Genomic DNA, 23,582 nt, shown 5'->3' on the forward strand with positions numbered 1-23,582 from the left:
TTCATAAAATTTCGTCTAAAAATATTGGTTACTTTCAGAGATATCTCGAATTGAATTTGAAATTCGTTGAAATTCGTTTTATGAAAAAACAACGGTTTTTTACAATTATTTATATCTGCCACCCATCTAATTTTGTCTAACTTTTTATAGTAAGTGCTCCTAGATGTTACCTTTCAGAAAAATTATGTTTGAACCTGTTTCAAATTTTGTAACGCTTTTTTGTTAAAAAGAGCTCTTTTTGAGGGTAATCTGCAGGCCTATATAGAAATAGTTTTAATTATTATACCTTTCTCATCCTCACTGAACTCTAACAATTATTCTCCATCCAGAGCGATAATTTCATACAACGGTTCATCGCTATCATCATCTGACGCTTTTCTTTTTGGAATTAAACTGTTATATCTGCATTTCTTTAAAAAATTATTGTAGCCATCAACTATTTTTCCGCGCACACCATCTGTAACTTTTTTATAAAAAATGCCTTTATCCTGCTCGGGGAATACAGCTATCGCCTTATCTGTCAAAATCTCGAAGTGCTCATTTTCTAATGGATAACTAAAAGTAAATATTAAAATAACTAAAAGCAAATTTATATATATATGGGCCACACAAGAGTTGATAGTTCTTACAAAGTCTGGCTCTCGGGATTTTCTGATATTCGTGCATACGAAAACATGACTTCCTCTAAAATAGTTGTAAGTAGCGAGGCTGTTTTTCTGGTGAAGCTTTTGTTATGTTGCTCGTATGTCTTCAAAACAAGAGAGCCCATTACAGAGTTCATTAAATATGACTTCAAATCCTTTAATTTGTGAAAGAAAATTAATTATAAACACTAACACGTAATAAATTATCGAAAAAATATCGTTACCAGATTTTTCAAACTCGCGTAAAAAGCAGCTTTTTTATCGATATTGCTGCTTTCGCTGGTATCATTGGTATCGTGTTTTTCACTGGCATCGACGATTTCATGGGTTTCCATAATAATATTTTCATCTCTGAAGTGAGTACGCAGCTCATTTACGAAAATTTGGCGAAGTTTAAATTTCCGAATTATTTTTTCCAGCTCGTAATCTTGGATCCGATTGATGTCGATACTTTATATCACCTCTATGTCAATGTCATTTTCTTGATTCAGTTAAAAGAACATGCATAAATTACTAATAAAATAGCACAGAAAGATCAAACACAAATGTATAAATACCTTTGAAACACTCAATAAGCTCAGACAAGTTCCCACTTTTCAATAGTTCTTCAGTTTCAAAGTCCGCCATGTTTAATGTAAAAAGAGATAATTTGAAACAAACTTAAGAAATCACTAAGCACACTGCTACTATAAAATTGAACGCAAGTGATGTCCTGGTGACAACAATATATACAATATCATATACAAGTTAGCACTTTACGCAGTACGACTGTAGAGAGTTTTGTTGTAAATAATTCAAATCCAACCGTTGTTACGCGTATCTTCGAATTTAGAACTTGCAGAGAAAAAAATTTGAATTAGCCGAGTAAAAGATTCACATTCTCGTTAGCATTTTACGCAGTAAGACTGTAGAGAGTTTTTTTGTATATAATTCAAATCTAACCGTTAAGCGTATCTTCGAATTTAGAACTTGCAGATAAAAATTTGAATTATCAGAATAAAAGTTTCCCACTCACAGTTGCACATCAACGTTGCATATCTATTACAGTGAGAAATTGTTTATTTTTGTGTTTCATTTACCTTTGTTTTTCAAAATGTTTCATTGTTGTTCGTGTCCGGCATCTTTTTTAAACAGTGAAGACTTAATTAAACATTATACTGACGGACATCATTTTAAAATGGGAACGAACTTGTGTTGCAAACAAGACGGATGTGATTGATCTTTCCAAAATTTCAATTCACTCCAAAGCCATTTATCCGGTCAACATGGCGTAAAAAATTTAATTCAAAAATTGCTAAGTCCGAGTTCAATGAAAGTGATGTGAAATTGAAAAAAAAATTATATGAAGAAAGAACAAAAATAAGAGATGACTTGAAAACTTCTGCAAGAGCTTTCATTGTCGATTTGCATGAGCTTCAAATAACACGCGCAGACACTACAAGAATTATAAACTCTACGATTAAATTCAATAAAGCATTATTATCACCTCTAAAAAATTTGCTAAAAGATCATTTCGTGCAAAACAACAGCACAGCTCACGCCACCACTTACAACGTATTTGATGACATTTTTTTCACGTTTATAGACTCTCTCAATGATTTTGCTACGGTGCACCAAAGAATGGAAGATATTAAAGCAATGAATTTTTACGTGAGTCCTAAAAGTTATGTTATTGATGTGACTGATGTTTCCAAAATAACAGGAAATGAACTTAATATTACCGAAAAAAAAGTAACTGGAGAGCATGTATCGATAAGAAGCACGGTTGAAAAATTATTTCAACTAAGTGGATTTTATGATAAGATGTTTGATTTTATGGACACAACAATAAAAAGTAAAAGTAAGAGCATTAATCATTTTCTTCAAGCTGATCTATATAAAGATTATAGATTAGAATTCCCAAAAAATATTACGATTCCGATAAAAATATTCTACAATGAATTTGAAACTGCTGATCCGCATGGGGGCCATGCTGGGACTTATAAAACTGCGGGCGTTTACTTTTCTCTTATGAGCATGCCTCCAGAATTCCGATCTCTCCTTGAAAATCAATTTTTGACACTTCTTTTCAATAGTAATGATAAAAAACTGTTCGGAAATCAAAAAATTCTTCAGCCATTACTCGACGAATTGATAGAACTCGAAAAGACACCAGTTTATATAAAAGATGATATAAAATTCTATATACGTTTAGTTCTAATAACAGGTGATAATTTAGGTGTACATGAATTTTTGAGATTCGTAGAGTGTTTTAGGGCCAATTACTGTTGCAGAATGTGTAAAATACATAGAGAAGATATGAAGACATGTTGCGTGGAAAGAGAAGATTTATTACGAACTCCGGAGAACTATAAATCGAATCTAATTGTTAAGAATGTATCAGAAACTGGGATCAATTCAGAATGCCTGTTTAATATTTTAAATTATTATGACTGCATACAAAATGCAGCCTGTGAAGTTATGCACGATCTTTGGGAGGGAGTATGTCGTTATGTGATAGCAAAATTAATTTTATACTGTTTAAAGAAAAATTATTTTACTCTAAATGACTTGAATGACTCAATTGGGATGTACAACTTTGGAATTATCGGCAAGCGTAATAGACCTCCTTTCATAGATACTTCAAAATTGGGAAATAATAATTTAGGTTTTTCTGCATCAGAAATGCACACATTTTGCAAACATTTTGGACTAATAATAAGTGACAAAATTCCTATTGATGACGATCGTTATAAAATTTACACTACACTAAATGACATAATACATTTTTTGGACAGGAGAGATTTCACAAGAGAAGAAACAGATGATTTCGCATTAATGGTACAAAATTTAAATACTATGTACATCGAATTTTTCGAAGGTCCGTTGACTAGGGTCCAAAACTAGGGCCAATGAAAGATGTGTCATGCATGCGTTGAGAAGCGAAACACCAGTCATTTAACCCGTTTCGGGCCAAACGAACGAAATTTCCTACATTTTTTCCGGTGCTATAAACTTTGTGAAAAAAATTTCTGAAAAATGTTTAAATAGTCATTTCTGACGTGAAATTGTATGAACTTTTCGAATCTGGTGCCAGAATTGTCAAAACAGTTGAGGAGCAAAAGTTATGAACAATTAAACAACAAAAAATACGATTTTTTTGAAAAAAATTTCGATTCGACCTAAATTTTCGAATCAAAAAAGGCTTGATCCGTGGGTCTAACACATATTTTTTGCTCCCATGGGGTGTAGACATAAAAGTCCAATAGTTACAATATCAAAATTCAACATGGTGGACAACAAAATGGCGCCTCGTAAAAAAAACCATGTATAAACTTGGTCAATTTTTTTATATGCTAACCCAGCTTCTAGGAAAAAAACTTTACTTAGAAAAAGTTTTTAGAATAGTTCAAAACAGGCCCCTGAATTTTTTCAGAATTTTCGGGGGAAACTTTTAGATTTTCGGAAATGGTCAGAAATCAAAATTACCAAAAATGATCCAAAAAAATCTTAAAAAATTCAGACATGTTCTTTGAAATATTCTAAGACTTTTATAACGTACAACACTTTTTGCTCAAGTTCTTCATTTTCAAGTTATGAAAACCAATTATGTTCTTTTTTAAAATTTTTTTGGATCATTTTTGGTAATTTTGATTTCTGATCATTTTCGAAAATCCAAAAGTTTCCCCCGAAAATTCTGAAAAAATTCAGGGGCCTGTTTTGAACAATTCTAAAAACTTTTTCTAAGTAAAGTTTTTTTCCTAGAAGCTGGGTTAGCATATAAAAAAATTGACCAAGTTTATACATGGTTTTTTTACGAGGCGCCATTTTGTTGTCCACCATATTGATTTTTGATATTGTAACTATTGGACTTTTATGTCTACACCCCATGGACGCAAAAAATATATGTTAGACCCACGGATCAAGCCTCTTTTGATTCGAAAATTTAGGTCAAATCAAAATTTTTTTCAAAAAAATCGTGTTTTTTGTTGTTTAATTGTTCATAACTTTTGCTCCTCAACTTTTTTGACAATTCTGGCCCCAGATTCGAAAAGTTCATACAATTTCACGTCAGAAATGACTATTTAAACATTTTTCAGAAATTTTTTTCACAAAGTTTATAGCACCGGAAAAAATGTAGGAAATTTCGTCCGTTTCGCCCGAAACGGGTTAAAGCGGCAGCTCGAAGAATTAGATGTAGAAAAAATTTAAACAAATCATTGGCAATCGATCATCAAGTGAGACTTAGTTGTACATTTTTAAAAAATCCGTATTTTAAGGATGAACCTGTAATCGGTACCTCCGATAATAGCAACGTAAAAGATCTAATATATTACAAACAATTTGAAAATATATTCAACGAAGTGGCAAGAGTAAAAAAAATTACAGTAAAAAGAATTGATTACGAGAAAAATTTAATAATCAATTTTAAAAGTAAACGATCAGTTGATGTTTGGACAAATAGAAAGCATTTTGTATACGAAAACGAACATATTGAAGAAAGCAGTATCTATTTTATATGTAGAATTATCGACGTTTCACAGTTTAATAAACATGTACAATAGGGCGGAACGAAAAAACACTTTTGACGCCGATCGCTTTGTAATAGTATTTTATCGAAAGTTTAAGATAAAAAAAGAGAAAAGCCGCGAGCTGGGCGCGAACAAATGATGTCTTCAGGTGGCGCATGAAGCCTGAAGTTTGAAATTCGTAAAAACAATATCTTTATGCTTCAGTATGAAATCGTTACCAAATTTTTCTGCACTGGATTGGCCGATTGGGCTGAAAGTTTCAGGACTTGTTTTACATGTTGAAAGGAGTTTCTCTGTAAAATTTTAGCCCTCTAGGTGCCTTAGAAGCAAAGATATAGTCATAGGAAGGTTGAAAAATTACGTTACATTAATTTTTTTTTGTTCTTTTTCCATCTTCACACAGCTGTACGTTGCGTAATTTGGCTGCTATTAAAACGAACGAGTAACCAATTTCTTCGTCTTTTAAAGGCCTTTTCAACCATATAAATTTGTATAGTGTTTTTTAAATTTTTACTGAAGTTACAGTATAAAACGTCCAACATTTTGTGTCGCGCTCGAAACTACAATTGTTATTTTTTTTTCTGTTTCTTAAAAGTTACACATTTTAGACAAACTTGAACCCCAATGATAGTTATATGGCATTAAAGAGCATAAAATTTCCTTTAATTTGGTGTATTTAAAAACTCTCTAGGTCCTCTAGAACCAAAGATACAGCTGTTTGAAGTTTTACTGAAAATGTAAGATTCGATTGTGTGATGATCATACCATATCTGGCCTATGATAGATTCACAGATTCAGTACTTTCATTTTTGGTAAAACTTCAAACAGCTGTATCTTTGGTTCTAGAGGACCTAGAGAGTTTTTAAATACACCAAATTAAAGGAAATTTTATGCTCTTTAAGGCCATATAACTATCATTGGGGTTCAAGTTTGTCTAGAATGTGTAACTTTTAAGAAACAGAAAAAAAAATAACAATTGTAGTTTCGAGCGCGACACAAAATGTTGGACGTTTTATACTGTAACTTCAGTAAAAATTTAAAAAACACTATACAAATTTATATGGTTGAAAAGGCCTTTAAAAGACGAAGAAATTGGTTACTCGTTCGTTTTAATAGCAGCAAAATTACGCAACGTACAGCTGTGTGAAGATGGAAAAAGAACAAAAAAAAATTAATGTAACGTAATTTTTCAACCTTCCTATGACTATATCTTTGCTTCTAAGGCACCTAGAGGGCTAAAATTTTACAGAGAAACTCCTTTCAACATGTAAAACAAGCCCTGAAACTTTCAGCCCAATCGGCCAATCCAGTGCAGAAAAATTTGGTAACGATTTCATACTGAAGCATAAAGATATTGTTTTTACGAATTTCAAACTTCAGGCTTCATGCGCCACCTGAAGACATCATTTGTTCGCGCCCAGCTCGCGGCTTTTCTCTTTTTTTATCTTAAACTTTCGATAAAATACTATTACAAAGCGATCGGCGTCAAAAGTGTTTTTTCGTTCCGCCCTAATGTACAAGCTTGTGCTATAATATAATTGAATGAGTATGTAAAGGTAGCATATAGTGATCTGCACGACAAATTTTGTAGAGATGTTTTAAAAACATTTAACGTTGCTAATTACATTTTACCATACAAATAAACATTTTCCAGATACACACAAACAAAAGTAAGACATAGCAATGATTTTTTATACAATTTTTAGATTAATTGATTTATTATTGATCAATTTATTCATTTTTCATTCATTTCAGGACGTTCGTTTTAAGGGCATCCCATATTTCTCCAAAGCCTTGTCATTAGCGTAGCCAGGGTTCAACTAGTGTGGGTGCCAATTTCAAATTTTCTGCTCAGCTTGTATATATTTTTTTTAGACTTTGATGAGTACAAAATTTTTTAATTTTTATTGATAATTATAGATAATGTAAGTTTAGAAAAAGGGGTACAAAAAAAGAGATACTTAGATAAAATTACAAATTTGATAAAAATATAATTTATTTTACAATACCATGCGTCTATCAAAAGGAACAATTTTTTTAAATTCTTCAATTACCTCAATAGGATCAATATTTACCGCCAAGTCTTGTTCAATAAATGGAACCATTAAATTTTCCAAACGATCTTGCAACATTGTTGAGCGTAGCTTTGATTTTATAATGCTAAGTTTAGAGAAACTATGCTCACAAGTACAACTGGTGACAGGAATTGACGCAAACGTAGATACTAATTTATAAAAAAGTGGGGTAACAAAGTTTTCTATTCTGTATAGATAACCAATTAAGCCATTCAATTACTGTGCATGGAAATGATTTTGTATCTTTCTTCGTTCGAAGTAATCTGACTTCTGCTCGAAGTTCATCATTGTCGATGCCAAATTTTTTGGTTGTAGACTGTGCATCGCGTTCTTGGTCAAAATTCAAGTCCTATTTCAGTAATTTTCCCATAAAGTAAATTACTGATTTTGTTTCTTGATCAAATTTTTCATTTATAAACTGTACCAATTGATCTAAAACAGGATAAAATACCGATTTTCTGGTTTCTTCTTTTGTGCTCTTTAATTGGTATTCATTACAAGGATTTGAATCTATTTTCGCAGGAACTTTTCGTTTTCTTGGAATGGGTATTTGAATTTCTAAATCATTTAGTGTATTTTCTATCCTGCTATATATATTATCGAAAATAGACTCGTCGATTCTCAATTCCTGTAGAGCAAGTACCAAACTTGAAATTTCTTCAACTGCCTGGCAAAGATCTAGCTCGGGTGATTGCAGGGTTTTCGAAACTTTAACAACCAGCTGAAGAATTGGATTCATAATTTCTAGGCAAACAATGAAATCAAATGATTGAATTTGATTCAGTATTCCATTGCCTTTTGCTCTAATTATCGGATCGGTCGCTTCGCTTACCACCTTCTCAATAGCTTCAATAATAGCTTTTAATTGTACTTGAATAAATGCGACAGCTTCAGCACGACAAGCCCAACGTGTCTGAGATAAAGACTTTAAAGTCTTCAGTTTGATATCGGTTAATTTAACAACATCTTCAAAGACAGCATGCCTTTTTGGGTTGCCTTCGATGAAATTGTAAATTAATTGTATAACACCAAAAAAATCGAGAATCTTGGGGTTTTCGAGACGGTTAGAACAAGCAGCCACAAGTGACAAATTAAGGCAGTGAACGTGGCAGTGTACGTACATAATTGACGCGTTCATCTCCTTACATCTGGTTTGTACACCGGTGGACTGTCCCGACATAGTTGAAGCCCCGTCAAAGCAGACAGCAATGGCATTGTCCCATGAAGCACCTAGATCTTGAATCGTACTATTAATCGCTCCAAAAATTGTTTCTGCGTCCGTTGACTTCAAGCGTTTTAAAGCTATAAATCGTTCAATCGATAAAATACTTCCAATCGGAACGTATCTCAAAACGATGGCTATTTGTTCGTGATGACTTACATCTGAAGTTTCATCAGCGATAATAGAGAATGGTTGTCCACTGAGTTCATTTTGAATATTTCTTAAAATAACATTTTTAATGGAGAGCAAAATATCATTTTGGATATAATTACTCAGGTACGTGCAATTTTTCGGAGCCAAATTTATATATGATTCAAAATCACGATCATATTTTTTAAGTAGTTGTACTATTTCAAGAAATAATCCCCTTTCACAACTTTCTTCCTTCTCGTTACGACCGCGCAAAGGTTTTCCACCTTTTGCTAAAATAATGATAATGTCGATCAATTTTTTCATATATTCTATGTTTTTAAGTCTCTGATCTTCTCTCATTTTTACTTCAGCCTTTTTTTTTTTCATTTATTAAAAGATCGATTACTTTTTCGGGATTGATCAAATTCTGCCAAACAACTACACTTGATACGTGACACTTTGTTTGCTGGTGATTCCATATTTAGTTATCTATATGTTTATTGCGTGAAAAATGGGTGATTTTTATTTTTAAATATTCCGCTTCTAGGCGCTCCTTCAAAATTAGTGGGGGTGCTGCGGCACCCACGGCACCCATACTGGCCACGCCAATGAGCCTTGTCTAGGGTTATTAATTTCTACATCGATATCCATGTTGTTTATCATCATTTTACTCAAAATACAGTCGCTTGAGATTATTTTGGAACAAGTGCATCGATGTGAAGAATTCCGCAACTGAATCGCCGAGTAACTGGAGATGTTCGTTATGATTGTTGGTTACAGTCATAGTTTTTTCACAGCAACGTCCCATTAATCTATAAACACTCAATGATGTCACGATTCAGGAATTGATAATTTAAAACCAAATTTTGCCTTGGTCAAAACTGTGCCTTGATATCAACAAATCATCATTACTGTGAACATACTTGCTGCATAACTTCATCTTTTTCCTAGAATGTAAAAAATATAAATTATATAAGTATTAAGACGACAATAAATTATTGCAGTTATTTTACTGTTTTTTCATAATTATTTATTCAGATAAACACATCTTTACGAAATAATTAAGCTATTTTTATTATTTTCCCAAGTTAATGTTTTTAAATTTCATTTTTTGACGTGAACACATGTTTTTTATTGGGGTATTAATTCAACCATCATTATTTTAAGCTTGATTATACATTATCATTTTTTTTTATATACATAGATAAAATTGTGAAAGCTGTATTCACTTATCATTCCTAAATTCACAATTTTATATGTACAATTGAGCAGAACTAAGTTTGAACAATATTAAAACTTGAAGTTTGTTTAATGATAAAATATAATGAAATTTGTACTTTTGATAAACTTAGAGCAGAGCTTGAGTTAAATTTCCTTTGTCGAAGCGATCACGAGAACAATAATTACCCCTGACCTTGCCTATCTTTTCTAAATTTTCTTCGGTCAAGGACAAATGATGAAAGCACACTTCGCATGCAATGGGTAGACCCTAAAGACATGGTAAATGAGTAAATTATATAAAAAATATTGGAACGATTGAATATTTAAATAACAAGTTCGATGAAAATTATTTACTATTCAGATATACATAAAAATTGCTCAGCATGGAAGCAAATTGAATATTTTAGAGGCCAATGTTTAAAGTTCTGAAAAAATGTTGATATTATTCGTAGAATTTTCGAGGGAAATATTGATAATCATTCAGAGGTTTTCCAGTACAAACCTTGCCCAAACAGTGAGATCATTGAGGCGAAGAGTTTCAAAGGTTTCGTTGAAGTACATCTTTAGACCAGCAGCTGACGGAGCCATTTACGATATGTGGGTGTAATTATATCCGACGATGCACCGACATGAAGAGCACAGTCTCCACGAGCACCAATTTTCGCACGCTACAAAATAAAATTAAAGTAAAATAAAACGTTCTACAACTCACGGGCTCCTAACGAGCATTCCAAAGGCTCACCAACCTTGGCAATTGCAAAGGATTGCTGGTCTACGATAGTGGGATCGATATTTGGCATGTCTAGAATTATGATTACTTCGCTGGCCAGGGCAGCAGTCTGGCACGAGGCAAAGTCGTCCTTGTGCGTTGCACATCGATGAAAAGCCCGGCAGACGAACTAAACGGCACAACCACTCGCAGTCCATGTGGGTCTTCATGAGCATCGCCTTGGCCAACAGATTAGCATACTTAACGTTGGTGATGAGTGGAACCGATTAATCTTCAGCGAGTCTTCGAGTTTAGTATCCGAGGGTCATGAAGTTCGACCCTCGACTAGCACCTCCGTTGGACATCGGTAAATTGATATGACCATGTCGAAGTTCTTCTTCGACAAGAAATCGGACAGATTTCGTAATTTGCTTGAGCTCGAGTCTTTGCTGTCCACTACATGTTGATTTTATGCTTTGAATAGAAATCCGCTGTACCCATGCTGTCGTTAGAATCTCTAGCAAAAACTCATGCACTCGATCATAATTAACACCGAATAAAGACACTAATAACCTCACACTTCACTAATATCAAAGGGCCTGCCATCTACCGAGAGTTTGTTCGCTCCCCTCTACTCCGATGCGTAGCACGGACGAAAACTTCTCGGCTCTGTAGTGTCTGTACAGCGATAGATACCTCTATCTCTCTCACGCTCGCTCTTGCCTCGCAGCGGGGCGTGCCGCAGCCATCGCCTCGTTGCCGAGCGTGTTCGTGTCTGTTGCTCGCTCAAACATCACATACTGTATGTGTACGGCTCACGCTATTATAGCTTCGAACTCAATAGATGCACACTCATACATTTTTATCATTTATTCTTCTTGACTCGTGTTTCCAAACACAATACCATGTATGCGTATGTATGCGTTAATCGGCCCGTTGTGCCCTCTCCCGCTTAAATTTTCGAACGTTCGAACGAAAAATTGGTCAACTGTCACGAAGATGCAGTCCGCTGCGACTGCCGCGAGCCGACGGTGTCTGCTATTGACATCCGTACACTGCTGTATTAGTTGCAACAACAAAATTTGTTTTTGTTCTCGCTACTAAAATGTATTTGTTATGGCAACTATTTTCTCGGTTAGGACAATAAAAATCCATTTTGTTGCAGCAACTAGGATAATAGTTGTTGTAACTAAAATATTTTGGTAGCGGCTACAAAAATGAGTTTTGTTGTCACAACTAGCGTTTTCGTACCGTTTACCGAGCTTTTTTTTCCGTGTACTCAACTTCATTGAGTAATGTACAGCCATGAATGTAGCTTTTGTTTTTGGATATTTCATTTAAATTAATGTATTATAAAATATACTCTAACAACGAAGATAAACTACATTTATTTCTTTTCTAGTTAAGCTAATGCTCGTCCAAGAGAAGAGTTATAACAGCTTTAACCGTCATTGCAGACTCGAAATGGCGTACGCGCTTGCAAATCGACTCGCCGGGGACATGAATTTGGTTTATATTGTTTATTCGACGGCAGATGAATTAAAATTTTTGTGGATTTATTAATAATTTCAATCAACGACGATTTGATCCAACTAGTCAGCTGAGTCGCTCGAAACCTTCGTGACGGGCACGAAATGACAAGCGCCTGCAAATATCGACTGTCAAGACCGAGATTTTTGATTTTTCTCGATAATGTGATTTACCACCCAACCAACTAACCACCCACCATTCAACCACCTAATCAACTAACCACCCGCCATTCAACCACCCACCTTTAAACCACCCAACCAACAAACAACCTACCATTCAACCGCCCAACCAACTAACAACCCACCATTCAACCGCCAAACAAACTTACCACCCACCTTTTAACAACCCAACCAACTAACCACCCACCTTTTAACCACCCAACCAACTTACCACCCACCATTTAACCACCCAACCATCTAACCACCAACCATTCAACCGCCCAACCAACTAACCACCCACCCAACTAACCACCAACCACCCAACCACCCACCTTTAAACCACCCAACAAACAAACAACCCACCATTCGAACACCTAACCAACTAACCACCTACCATTCAACCGCCCAACCAACTAATAACCCACCATTCAACCGCCCAACAAACTTACCAACCACCTTTTAACAACCCAACCAACTAACCACCCACCTTTTAACCACCCAACCAAGTCACCACACACCTTTCAACCACCCAACCAACTAACCACCCACCTTTTAACCACCCAACAAACTAACCACCCACCATTCAACCACCCAACCAACTAACCACCCAACCAACTAACCACCCACCATTCAACCGCCCAACCAACTAACCTCCCACCATTCAACCACCCACCATTCAACTACCCAACCAACTAACGACCAACCACCCAACCGCCCACCTTTAAACGACCCAACCAACTAACCACCCACCTTTTAACGACCCAACCAACTAACCTCCCACCATTCAACCACCCACCATTCAACCACCCAACCAACTAACCACCAACCACCCAACCAACTAACAACCCATCATTCAACCACCCAACCAACTAACCACCCACCATTCAACCGCCCAACCAACTAACCTCCCACCATTCAACCACCCAACCAACTAACCACTAACCACCCAACCAACTAATCACCCACCATTCAACCACCCAACCAACTAACCACCCAACCAACTAACCCCCCACCATTGAACCACCCACCATTGAACCACCCAACCAACTAACCACCCACTATTCAACCACCAACCTTTGAACCAACCAACCAACTAACCACTCACCTTTAAACCACCCAACCATCAAACAACCCACCATTCAACCGCCCAACCAACTAACCTTCCACCATTCAACCACCCACCATTCAACCACCAAACCAACTAAAAACCAACCACCCAACCAACTAACCACCCACCATTCAACTACCCAACCAACTAACCACGCACCATTCAACCGCCAAACCCACTTACCACCCACCTTTTAACCACCCAACCAACTAACCACCCACCATTCAAACACCCCACCAACAAACCACCCGTCATTCAACCACCCACCTTTAAACCACCCAACCAACAAACAACCAACCTTTTAACCACCCAACCAACTAACCACTCACCTTTTAACCACCCACCTTTTAACCACCAAACCAACTAACCACCCACTATTGAAACACCCAACCAACTAACTACCCACCTTTGAACCATCCAACCAACTAACCACCCACTTTTTAACACCCCAACCAACTAACAACCCACCATTCAATCACCCACCTTTAAACCACCCAACCAACGAACAACCCACCATTCAACCAACTAACCACCCACCATTCAACCACCCACCATTCAACCACCCAACAAACTAATTACCCACCTTTTAACCACCCAACCAGCTAACCACCCACCATATAACCACCCAACCAACTAACCACCCACCATTCAACCGCCTAACCAACTTACCACCCACCTTTTACGGTGAGAACTACTTAAGCGAAAAAAATGAACTCACATGGGACATTCGTGGCTGCGAGAGATTTAAGAGGCACACACACGAATAGACCTCACCAATACCCAGTAGAAATAACGAATCTTATCATTAGTCACATAAAAAACTTCCCGACTGTCGAGTCACATTATGTGAGAGCAGATACGCAAAAAAATTATTTACCGGCAGGTTCAAGCATTTCCAGAATGAACAGAATGTTGAACGATGAATTGAGCCAGGCAGGAATGAAGGAAATTAATATTTATCGTCAGCATTATGCCAAAGTGTTGCAAGAAAATTTTAATCTTGGCTTCCACAAACCAAAAAAAGACAAGTACGTAAAGAACTGAATTTCATCTACTTTTATGACGATTGTAAACGTGTGTATGTATGTGTGTGTGTAGGGTTTTCAGTACGTAATAACCCTTAACAAATAGTCTGATTTTCTGAAGTACGATATGAAATCATTGTAATAGTACTGATTTTTTTTAAAGCTGAAGTCGATCAAATTTGATAAAAATTGACTAGAAATAGCGAAGTTTATTAAAAAAAATGTTTAAATTATCAATGTTTAAATGTTTAAATTATAATATATACAATTTAAATTATCTTTTAAAAATGAATTAATAAAATATTCTAAATGTTTATAGTTTAATAAGGATAAATATTTTATAAAAATTATTTCAACTCTATTTCAATTTTAATTTAGATGCGCCCTTTGTCACCAATATAAGGAATCAACGCCGGAACAAAAAGAGCTTCTAAAAGATCGGAGAATTAAACATTTTAAAAATAAAAAAATTGCTCGAAAACTAGTTAATCAATCTGTGATTGAAGCAAACTCCGAGTCATCAATTGCTGTTATACATTTTGACTTTCAAAAAGTATTAACAACACCAAAATTTGACCTATTATGACCTGGCAACTAATTTTGGCACTTGTTATGTATGGAACGAGACGGTGGTAAAAAAAGGCTTAAACGAGGTAGCGTCAATATTGATGCGACAAATTGAACATATATATTGTCTTCAAGACTCCAAGTCAACGACATCAGAACTGTGAGCGATAATTGCACGGGTCAAAATAAAAACCAAAATGTTTTCACGATGTTGATCATGATGGCCGTTTTGCACGACGTAAAAATTCTCAAATACGCATTTTCGAGTTTGAACTGAATATATTTCATTTTGTTCTTTTACAGATTTCTAGAAGTTGGACACACCTGTAATGGCTCGTTTGCCCAACATTTATTAATTGTTTAAATCGCTATTATTTCTTGCATTCATCTTCGCTTGTCAGGCGAGCACGAGTGCAACAGAGCAGGGTAAAGGAGAGAAATGATTACAACACATTTTATATTGCATTCAACTTATTTATTAATAATCTTACAATTAATCGATGATGCTGCTGCTGCTACTGGGTTGGCTGGCGCTGATGCTGTGTTGACAAGGTATATGATATATATAATAAAAACCTTGCATTTACAATGTATATACATCATAAATACCTTGTATTTACAATGTATATAAATAATAAATATCTTGTATTTACAATGTATATTGCAACGTATTCGGCTCTTTTAAGCGCGTGCAAGCGTATAAGTGAGTGATTCTACACGAGTACTTCTCATATGCGCCTCGGCGTAGTGCTTTGGTCGCTTGCCGCGCTTGCGTCGAAGTGGGCTGCAAGAACTTACCGACGCGGTGAAACTCTGCAGCTCTCGAACTCGACTTTAGAATAAATAATCAGACCCGGGCGAACGTTGCACGGTGAGCCTCGGCGGGTCTTGTTACACTTAGTGTGTCTTACGCGCCTGAAATTGTATAATTAGGAAGGTGCGTAAGAAATCAGATTCGGGTATCAGACTCGTAAAGTTAAATGCAATTTGTTTTGTTTATTAAACAATCAAAATTAGGAAAATCAGACGTCTTTCTTTATTATTGACGCTGCTGTTATCTAAAGAATTAAACAGTAACTTAATCGGATCAATTCGTGAATTACTCACACAGACGTCGCGACAGCTTTACAACTATCGTCTACTCGACCGAGAGAGAGACAGGCTTTTACGTCGGAATACAGAGTGTTTTACAGGTGGTAATACAACGATGATGGTACGGCCGACACTGGAGTCTCCCTGGAGATGACGTGGACACGGGCTGCTTGGCACGGCTTGGCTGCAAAGTGAACAAGGACGGCTGCTGATGCTTGGCTCTTCCTTCACCCTTGGTTCGCGTAAGCTAGATCGAACGGTATCGCGCACAATAAAGAATACGAAAAGCACGGTTAAATCGCGACTAGGATTTGGAAAGTAGGAGAGATTTAACCATGTCTTTCGACAAAGTAAATCTGCGTCAGTCCTTTTACTCGTACACTTCAAAGTCGAGAATTCAGATACCGAGGTATGTTCTCGTAGAGTGATTACGTAGTGAGAGGACTTTACGCCAAAACTTACTCACTCGAACACAATTAAGTGGCAGCGGTAGATTGTTTTGTGGTGAGGTTATTTCTTCGCCACCAACTAGAGTCAGTGGCAAAGAATGATAATGGATAACACAAGATACTCTGGGGGGTATTTGTGTTGTATTCCAATTATCAATGCCTTGCATTTCGACGGTGCGCTCCTTAAATAGGTCAAAGCACGCCGCTCTCTTTGCGCTCGATCTTCAACTCGAGCCGCCGAAAAAAAACTTAATGACATATTTGAAAAAAAACGCATTCCTGTGAAAAGCCGAAAAAAGTTTTGAAAAATTTAGCTTTTCTCAAGAGCAACCACAAATACAATCTGTTTTCAATGCCGAAAATGAATCTGGTGTTGAATCTAAAAGTCAGGAAAAGTTGTAAAGGCAAATGCAGAAGTTGCAGCTGCAGCATATCAATCAGAGGCAATACCAGCAACGACAACAATTGCAAAGTCTACATCAACTTGACCTTCTACATTTGGAGTCGTTCCCTACGAAAAATGAACGACTTAAATCACAAAGTGTGGAGGTATTGCAGGTAAGAATGCAGAAACTACAGCTGCGACAAATGATGCAAAAACAAAACCAGTGCACACGAAAATTACAGAACCAACATCAACTCGTGCTTTCACAATTGAATTTGTTAACTTCACTTGTGAAAAATGATCAATAATAAATCAAATATTGTATTAAATTGTATGTGAAGGCGGTCAAACTTGATGTCACGCTTAGCTTTAAGTTTCGTCGTTGGCCTGGCCAATGGTCCATCGAACAGAACGAAACCACATAGAACCAATGGAAATTCTTCGAATAAAAACCTTTGAAAATTGGCACATAAATCTCGCCACAATTATCGATGTCCTAGCTAAGAATAGTATAAGCAAGTAGCGGAAAAGAGGGAGATGGGGAGTATCGGCAGGTGCTCCGAGTAATTATACGAATGAATGATGGGCCGTTCTATAAACGAACTGTGCCCTTGAATGGTAGGCCGTCTTATAAACGGATCGGGCCTTGAATGTTGGGCCATTTCTATAAACGGAATGTGGCCTTGAATGTGCAAAATTATTCGAGAGCTCCTGCTACATCCCTCCTCCATCGACTAAGCTCTTGATATGAATTAGCGGGGACGGACTATGATTGTGGCGAAGATTTTTGTACAGTTTCCAAAAGTTTTTTTTTCAAACGGATGAGAGCCGATGAGTTTCCATTAAAAATTTAATCATGCAAATATAAGGAACAAATTTTAAAAATAAAAAAATTTTATGATAAATAACACAAAAACATGTCACGAAATTATTTATCAACCTTCCCATTTTTTCACATAAACGAAATTAAACATGGTTAAATATGCTTAATCAGTATGAAATTATAACCATTGAATAATAATAATCGAACCACACGGATACACGAGTCAAGGTTGGAGTAAGTAAGTATATAAGAAACACATACTGGCCACGATTACAAAAAAAAACTCTGCGAGGCGGGCCGAAATGTAACGGAATGTAGAGTACAGTCGTGGGGTAAACGCGCTCACACACTCGAGGGTTGTGGATCGCTGATAATGCACACGCAAGGCGCTGCGTTAGTTAGTATTATTATACTTATAGATAGTTGCAAACGCGAGCGCTACATGCTGCCGTCGTGGATGCAGCTGCACCAACATTAAACATCCGAAAAAGGGGTGTATACACCAGCAACAGCAGCAGCAGCAGCAGCATCAAGGGTGGTGAAACTGGTGAGTGCGCTTGTTTTTATAGTTGGTATTCATTGCTAAGTTGATAAGAGATTCTGATCATGTCTCGGTAATATCGGATTTCAGAAGAGCCAATTGCTTTTCGTAAGACGAAAAAGTCTAGGAATAATGGATGTCGGACCTTCCGATTGTCTTAGCTGCCAAGCTTCTTTCCATATTTAATACTGCTCGACAAAGTGGATACAATATTACTTTATAATGAACACACCTGGACACTGCACACGTGCAAAGCACTCCAAACAAAAAACAATTAGTGTGTCTTATTACATTATCTCTCGTTTTTTACTTTCTAATGGGATTTTTTGATGACTCATGCTGCACTTTGTCACATAACAAGCGAGTCTAATTATTGTAATACACACGAGTTCGTGGAATTACGCTGGGTTTTTTTGAACCTTCTTATCTTACGGAAATTTTTGATGACTCATAATTCATTTTGTTACGTAGCTTGTGAGTGTACTTACATTATCTCTCGTTTTTTACTTTCAAATAGCTTCGAGCGCGTGGAACACGGCGTCTATGTGGCAGTTTGTCTGAGCTACGCGTCGGCTATAAAAGCAACCGCAGTCCACGTAAAATCTATATATTACGCGTTGAATGAGTCTCGCGTTAAAAGTTCTGGCCTCCCCAACCAATCTGGAAAATCGATGACTAAAAAAAAAAAATAAATAAATAACGCGAGACTCATTCAACGCGTAATATACAGAAATCCATAAACCAACAAAAATTGGAAACATTGAAAAAGTCACGAGAAAATATCAATTGGAAGATCGAGAATAAGCGAGTTGAATTTCTTCGTCAGCTGGACTCTTTGATCAACGGTTGGGATGGCCCACTACCCGATCTCGGAGACATCTTTGAATGGCACGGGGAAATCGAGTTTCTTCTCTTAGATTGCATAAAAATCATGAGAGATAATTATTATCAAGCGAAACGATTCATCGATTTTGTAATCACGATGGGCTACAAGAACGTGCCTGAGATCGATAACGACGGGAAACCACTGATGCGACGCACCACACCGGTGCATCTCGCGACCAGACGCTGGTTCGTCAACAGGGATCAGCTGATCCGTAAACTTTTCAAAATATACGACGCGAATTACATCGACGAATATGGCCAAACACATTTCTATGTGGCCTGCAGTTACGGCTTAGACGACATCGTTGAGAAACTTCTCGACTTGGGCCAGGATCCCAACAGCGTCACAGAAACAGGTGATTCACCCCTGCACTTGGCTCTGACCTACTTCAATGAGAGGTTGGTTAAATTACTGCTTAGTCGAGGCAGAATCCGAATCTGGCAAATGCACAGGGATTAACTCCTTTGCATATTCTTTGCATGAGAAATGGGGTCGACGAAAATTTGCTTGAGACATTCTTTAAGATGTGCGACGGTGAGCATCAAACAATACAAGTTAATGCCCAGCACAAGTTGGGCAACACACCGCTATGCACGACTCTAAAGAGCAAAAATGAGAAGGTGGCCGAATTCCTATTGAGAAGAGGTAGCGACCCAAATTTGGTTGACGAAAGTGGATCGACTGCGCTGCATATTGTTTGCAAGTCTAACAAATTTTTTCACAACGGGGAGTTCTTGTCGAAGAAGTTGTTCAAGATAATCGACGATAACCAGCAGACATATGTCTCATGTCACGGTGAGTTGAACACAAATTTGTGCATGTTTCCCGGAACAGCTGGTAATCAATCTCATATTTTTTCTTCGGAGCATTAGTGTTTACATATTCTTAAAAAAAAATTTAATTAATGAAAATTTGGCTTGTAAATGTACAATTTTAAAAGTAATTGAATATTTACCTTCGACGGCATCATATATATTTTCAGGAATTGCTTCCCAGCCCCCGCCTCCTGTAGCGGACAATTTCCCAAGCGCCTTTTCCCCCATTATATAGCGCATCAAAGCGCGCACGAGCATTTTCGGATCTGTGTAATGACGCCGATGCATCTTTTCAACTTTCCGCCTGCTGACCATCACTCCCGATCCCTTAGTCAACTCCATCTAAAATAAAACATAATAAAAATATATTTAAAATTCATATCATTATATCTATGATAAATCTTACCAAATCAGAATTCGAATTTTCTTCTTTACTCGTTTTTGATAGAGCAATAGCCATGAATCTCTGCACGATTAATTTTGAAGCTGACTCTGAATCCTCTGAAGCCTCTGAACGTTTTAAATCAAAGCACTCAAGGATACAGTAGTAACATTATAAACACTAATTAACAGTACCTTACACTTCACAAACTTCAAACGATGAAACTTGTTTCCACATAGCATATTTACAAAATACATTCAATCTGATGACAGTTATCTAAACATCTAACATCTGAGGACAGCCAACCTAAAAATGGATGCAGCACCTGAAATATAAATTGTACCACAAAGTATCACTTTCTTCCCAAGTATATATCTCTGTATTTATGTATATGATATATTATTATTAGTAGGAATGATTTCATTTTGCTTAGTAAACAAATTACTTATCTGATAAACTCTATGTAAAATAATGCTGCAATACTGCTCGGCTGCGGGCGATGCCATCACAGAGCACCAGAGAGCCTCTGCTGCGCACTGACACCAATGGTTATGTTGCCTAGTGATCGCTTTGACAGCAGCCGAGCAGTATTGCAGCAGTATTTTACATAGACTTTATCAGATAAGTAATTTGTTTACTAAGCAAAATGAAATCATTCCTACAAATAATAATATATTATATACATAAATACAGAGATATATACTTGGCAAGAAAGTGATACTTTGTGGTACAATTTATGTTTCAGGTGCTGCATCCATTTTTAGGTTGGCTGTCCTTAGATGTTAGATGTCTAGATAACTGTCATCAGATTGAATGTATTTTGTAAATATGTTGTGTGGAAACAAGTTTTGACGTTTGAAGTTTGTGAAGTGTAAGGTACTGTTAATTAGTGTTTATAATGTTACTACTGTATCCTTGAGTATTTTCCTCATAAAAAGCTAAAAAAATTGAAAATTTTGAAAATAGTCATAACAGCTTTTTTCAATATGCCAAAGGAAAGTGTTTTATCCAATAAAACACTTAAAAATTGAATAATTGTAGCCCCTCTGGAGCCTTTAGTGTGCTGTATTTATTTAATGTTATAATTATATGATTATATAATTATATGTTATAATTGTATGAAAGATGAAAAACTTTTTTAATTTTTGTTGCAGTATTTAATTTTCTTCATGGAAGTGCAAACTGTAAAGACCCACCATTACAAAATAAGATCAAGACATGGTTCATTTGATTGAAAAAATGACCAAATTTACAATAAAATGATAAAAATGACAAGAAAAATTTTTTTTGGACTTACAATTAAAAATAATTTCATTTAATTAAATACAATAAAAAACTATATTTAGGAAAAATAAGTTCACACCTAAACAATGACATGATTCCATCGAAACTTAAGGTGGTATTTATCGATTCAACGTCAGATGATGTTTTGTCATGACAAGTCAGATGATAAATCATCTGACTTATCACTTGATTTATCATCTGATTAATCATCTGACTTTTTTTGATAGGGTTCCCATGCCGATTATGGGATTGTTGGGCTCGTACTAGCCGAAGCTCATGCGGAAGCTGAATATCCAGTAGGTGAAGCCGCCCAGGACGATGTCCACCACGTTCTTCATCATGATGTTGACCTCGTTCTTCAACATTCCGAAGCCTGTATGTACACACGTGCAAAAGGAAAAGTCGCAAAGTCGCAACGACACTTGGCTTGAATTTTTTGATGCGCGGCGGCATACCTGTTTGCATAGTAAATATCATAAAGGCATTGGAGACGATCCAAGAGCTGTCTTCCTGGGTGAGCTTGAACGCCGAGATAACGTAAGGCACGCTTGCCGTCGAGACGTTCGTCGTCGTGTCATTGCTCATGATGGAAATAGGCATCTGACGAGTGTGGGTAGCGAAAATTGAAAAAAAAAGGAGAGAGAGAAAATGAAAGGTAACGAGGCAGTCGCGGACATATCGATCGTGCCTGCTGCTGTTGTGCAAAACAAATTAATTATGAAAGAACTTAAAAAGGTAATCAGGCGCATCGCGATCGATGTAAAGTTACTTACTAGTACCTTGCTAAATATAGAGATAATTCTGTAGTGCGCGCGCGGCGAGCTACGGAGGATTCGGACAAGGTCGGAGAAGAGCTTTTGCAGGTCAACTTGCAGGACAGAACGGGTAACGCACCGCTGCTTTTGGCTCTGACTCGTGGCCACGCGCGCTTCGCGGATCCGAACGTGTGCAACCTCGCAAGAGAGTCGGCTCGAGCGTTTCTTCGAGGTCTGCAAAGCCTTGGAGAATACGATGCTGGTCAATGTCTAGGACGCGACGAGTCGCACGGCCCTGCATTACGCTCTGTCGCTCGGCCTCGAGAAAACGATCAAAGTCCTGATGAGAGCAGGTACCAATCCGAATCTAGACGACGTCAATGAAAAAACGTATATCTGCACTACGCCACGTCGCGCGCGACGGAAAGCGCGTTGGCAGATCTTTTGCCCAGCTGCCGTAACAACTATCAGCCGGTGGACGTCGACGCGAGGGACAACATGGACTGGACGTCGCTGCACCATGCCATAAACCACGGCCACAAGAGGGTGATGGAGTTGCTGCTGAGAGAAAATGCCGATCCGAACGTGGCCAGCAAAACACACAGTTTCAACATTTTATTTGCCGATGCATAAATGTGTTGACATTTTCAAATTCTCCAATGTTTCAAATAAAACGTTTGTCTTGAGTTATTTTTGAAAAAAATAATCTTTAATACGGATTTTTATAAAAAAATTTACACTTGCGTTAAACGAATTGTTTTACAGTGTACAGTTTCGAAAAAACTTTACTTCAAATAAGATATTAGTAAAGCGCTATACAGCCTGTAAAAAAATAATTACGTGTTCCAATTCAGTTTGCAGTAAATTGAATCAATTTTATTTACAAATTTTTCGTACTGCGTGAACTAATAATAGTTATAAAAACATTTAAACATCGGTAAAACCCAAAGAAGGATAGGTCCCCAAGAAATAAAAAATTCAAGACATCGACAAGTAACATTGTAGGTGAACACGGTTTCCATTCGATTAAAAACGCTTGGCGCCATCTGTAGTTTTAAAGTGTAATTGACGTACAGCGACACCCGCTGGATTTCGTACGCTTGCTTTTAGCAAAATTACACTTCGTCTACTGGCGAATACGCATGTTCGTACATTCGCATGAAACACCTTATACAAACAAGTTTAGGATTCTTTTTTTATATTAATAGCTGATAATTGTGTAGGAAAATTTGCATTTTTTTTTGACAACTTATTACTTGAACCTCGCG

General features: G+C 36.8%; 1 protein-coding gene across 1 annotated transcript; it reads right to left on the reverse strand.

The window, feature by feature from the left end:
* Positions 1-7,579: 7,579 nt before the first annotated feature.
* On the reverse strand, positions 7,580-8,944 carry LOC106649028 (zinc finger MYM-type protein 1-like). The gene has a single exon (XM_014366294.1). It carries the CDS (start codon positions 8,942-8,944, stop codon positions 7,580-7,582), a length of 1,365 nt encoding a protein of 454 aa, XP_014221780.1.
* Between the last annotated feature and the right edge of the window lie 14,638 nt (positions 8,945-23,582).

The sequence above is a fragment of the Trichogramma pretiosum genome, unplaced genomic scaffold (assembly GCF_000599845.2).
Source record: "Trichogramma pretiosum strain Unisexual culture from Peru unplaced genomic scaffold, Tpre_2.0 scaffold52, whole genome shotgun sequence".
Classification (NCBI taxonomy): Eukaryota; Metazoa; Arthropoda; class Insecta; order Hymenoptera; family Trichogrammatidae; genus Trichogramma; species Trichogramma pretiosum.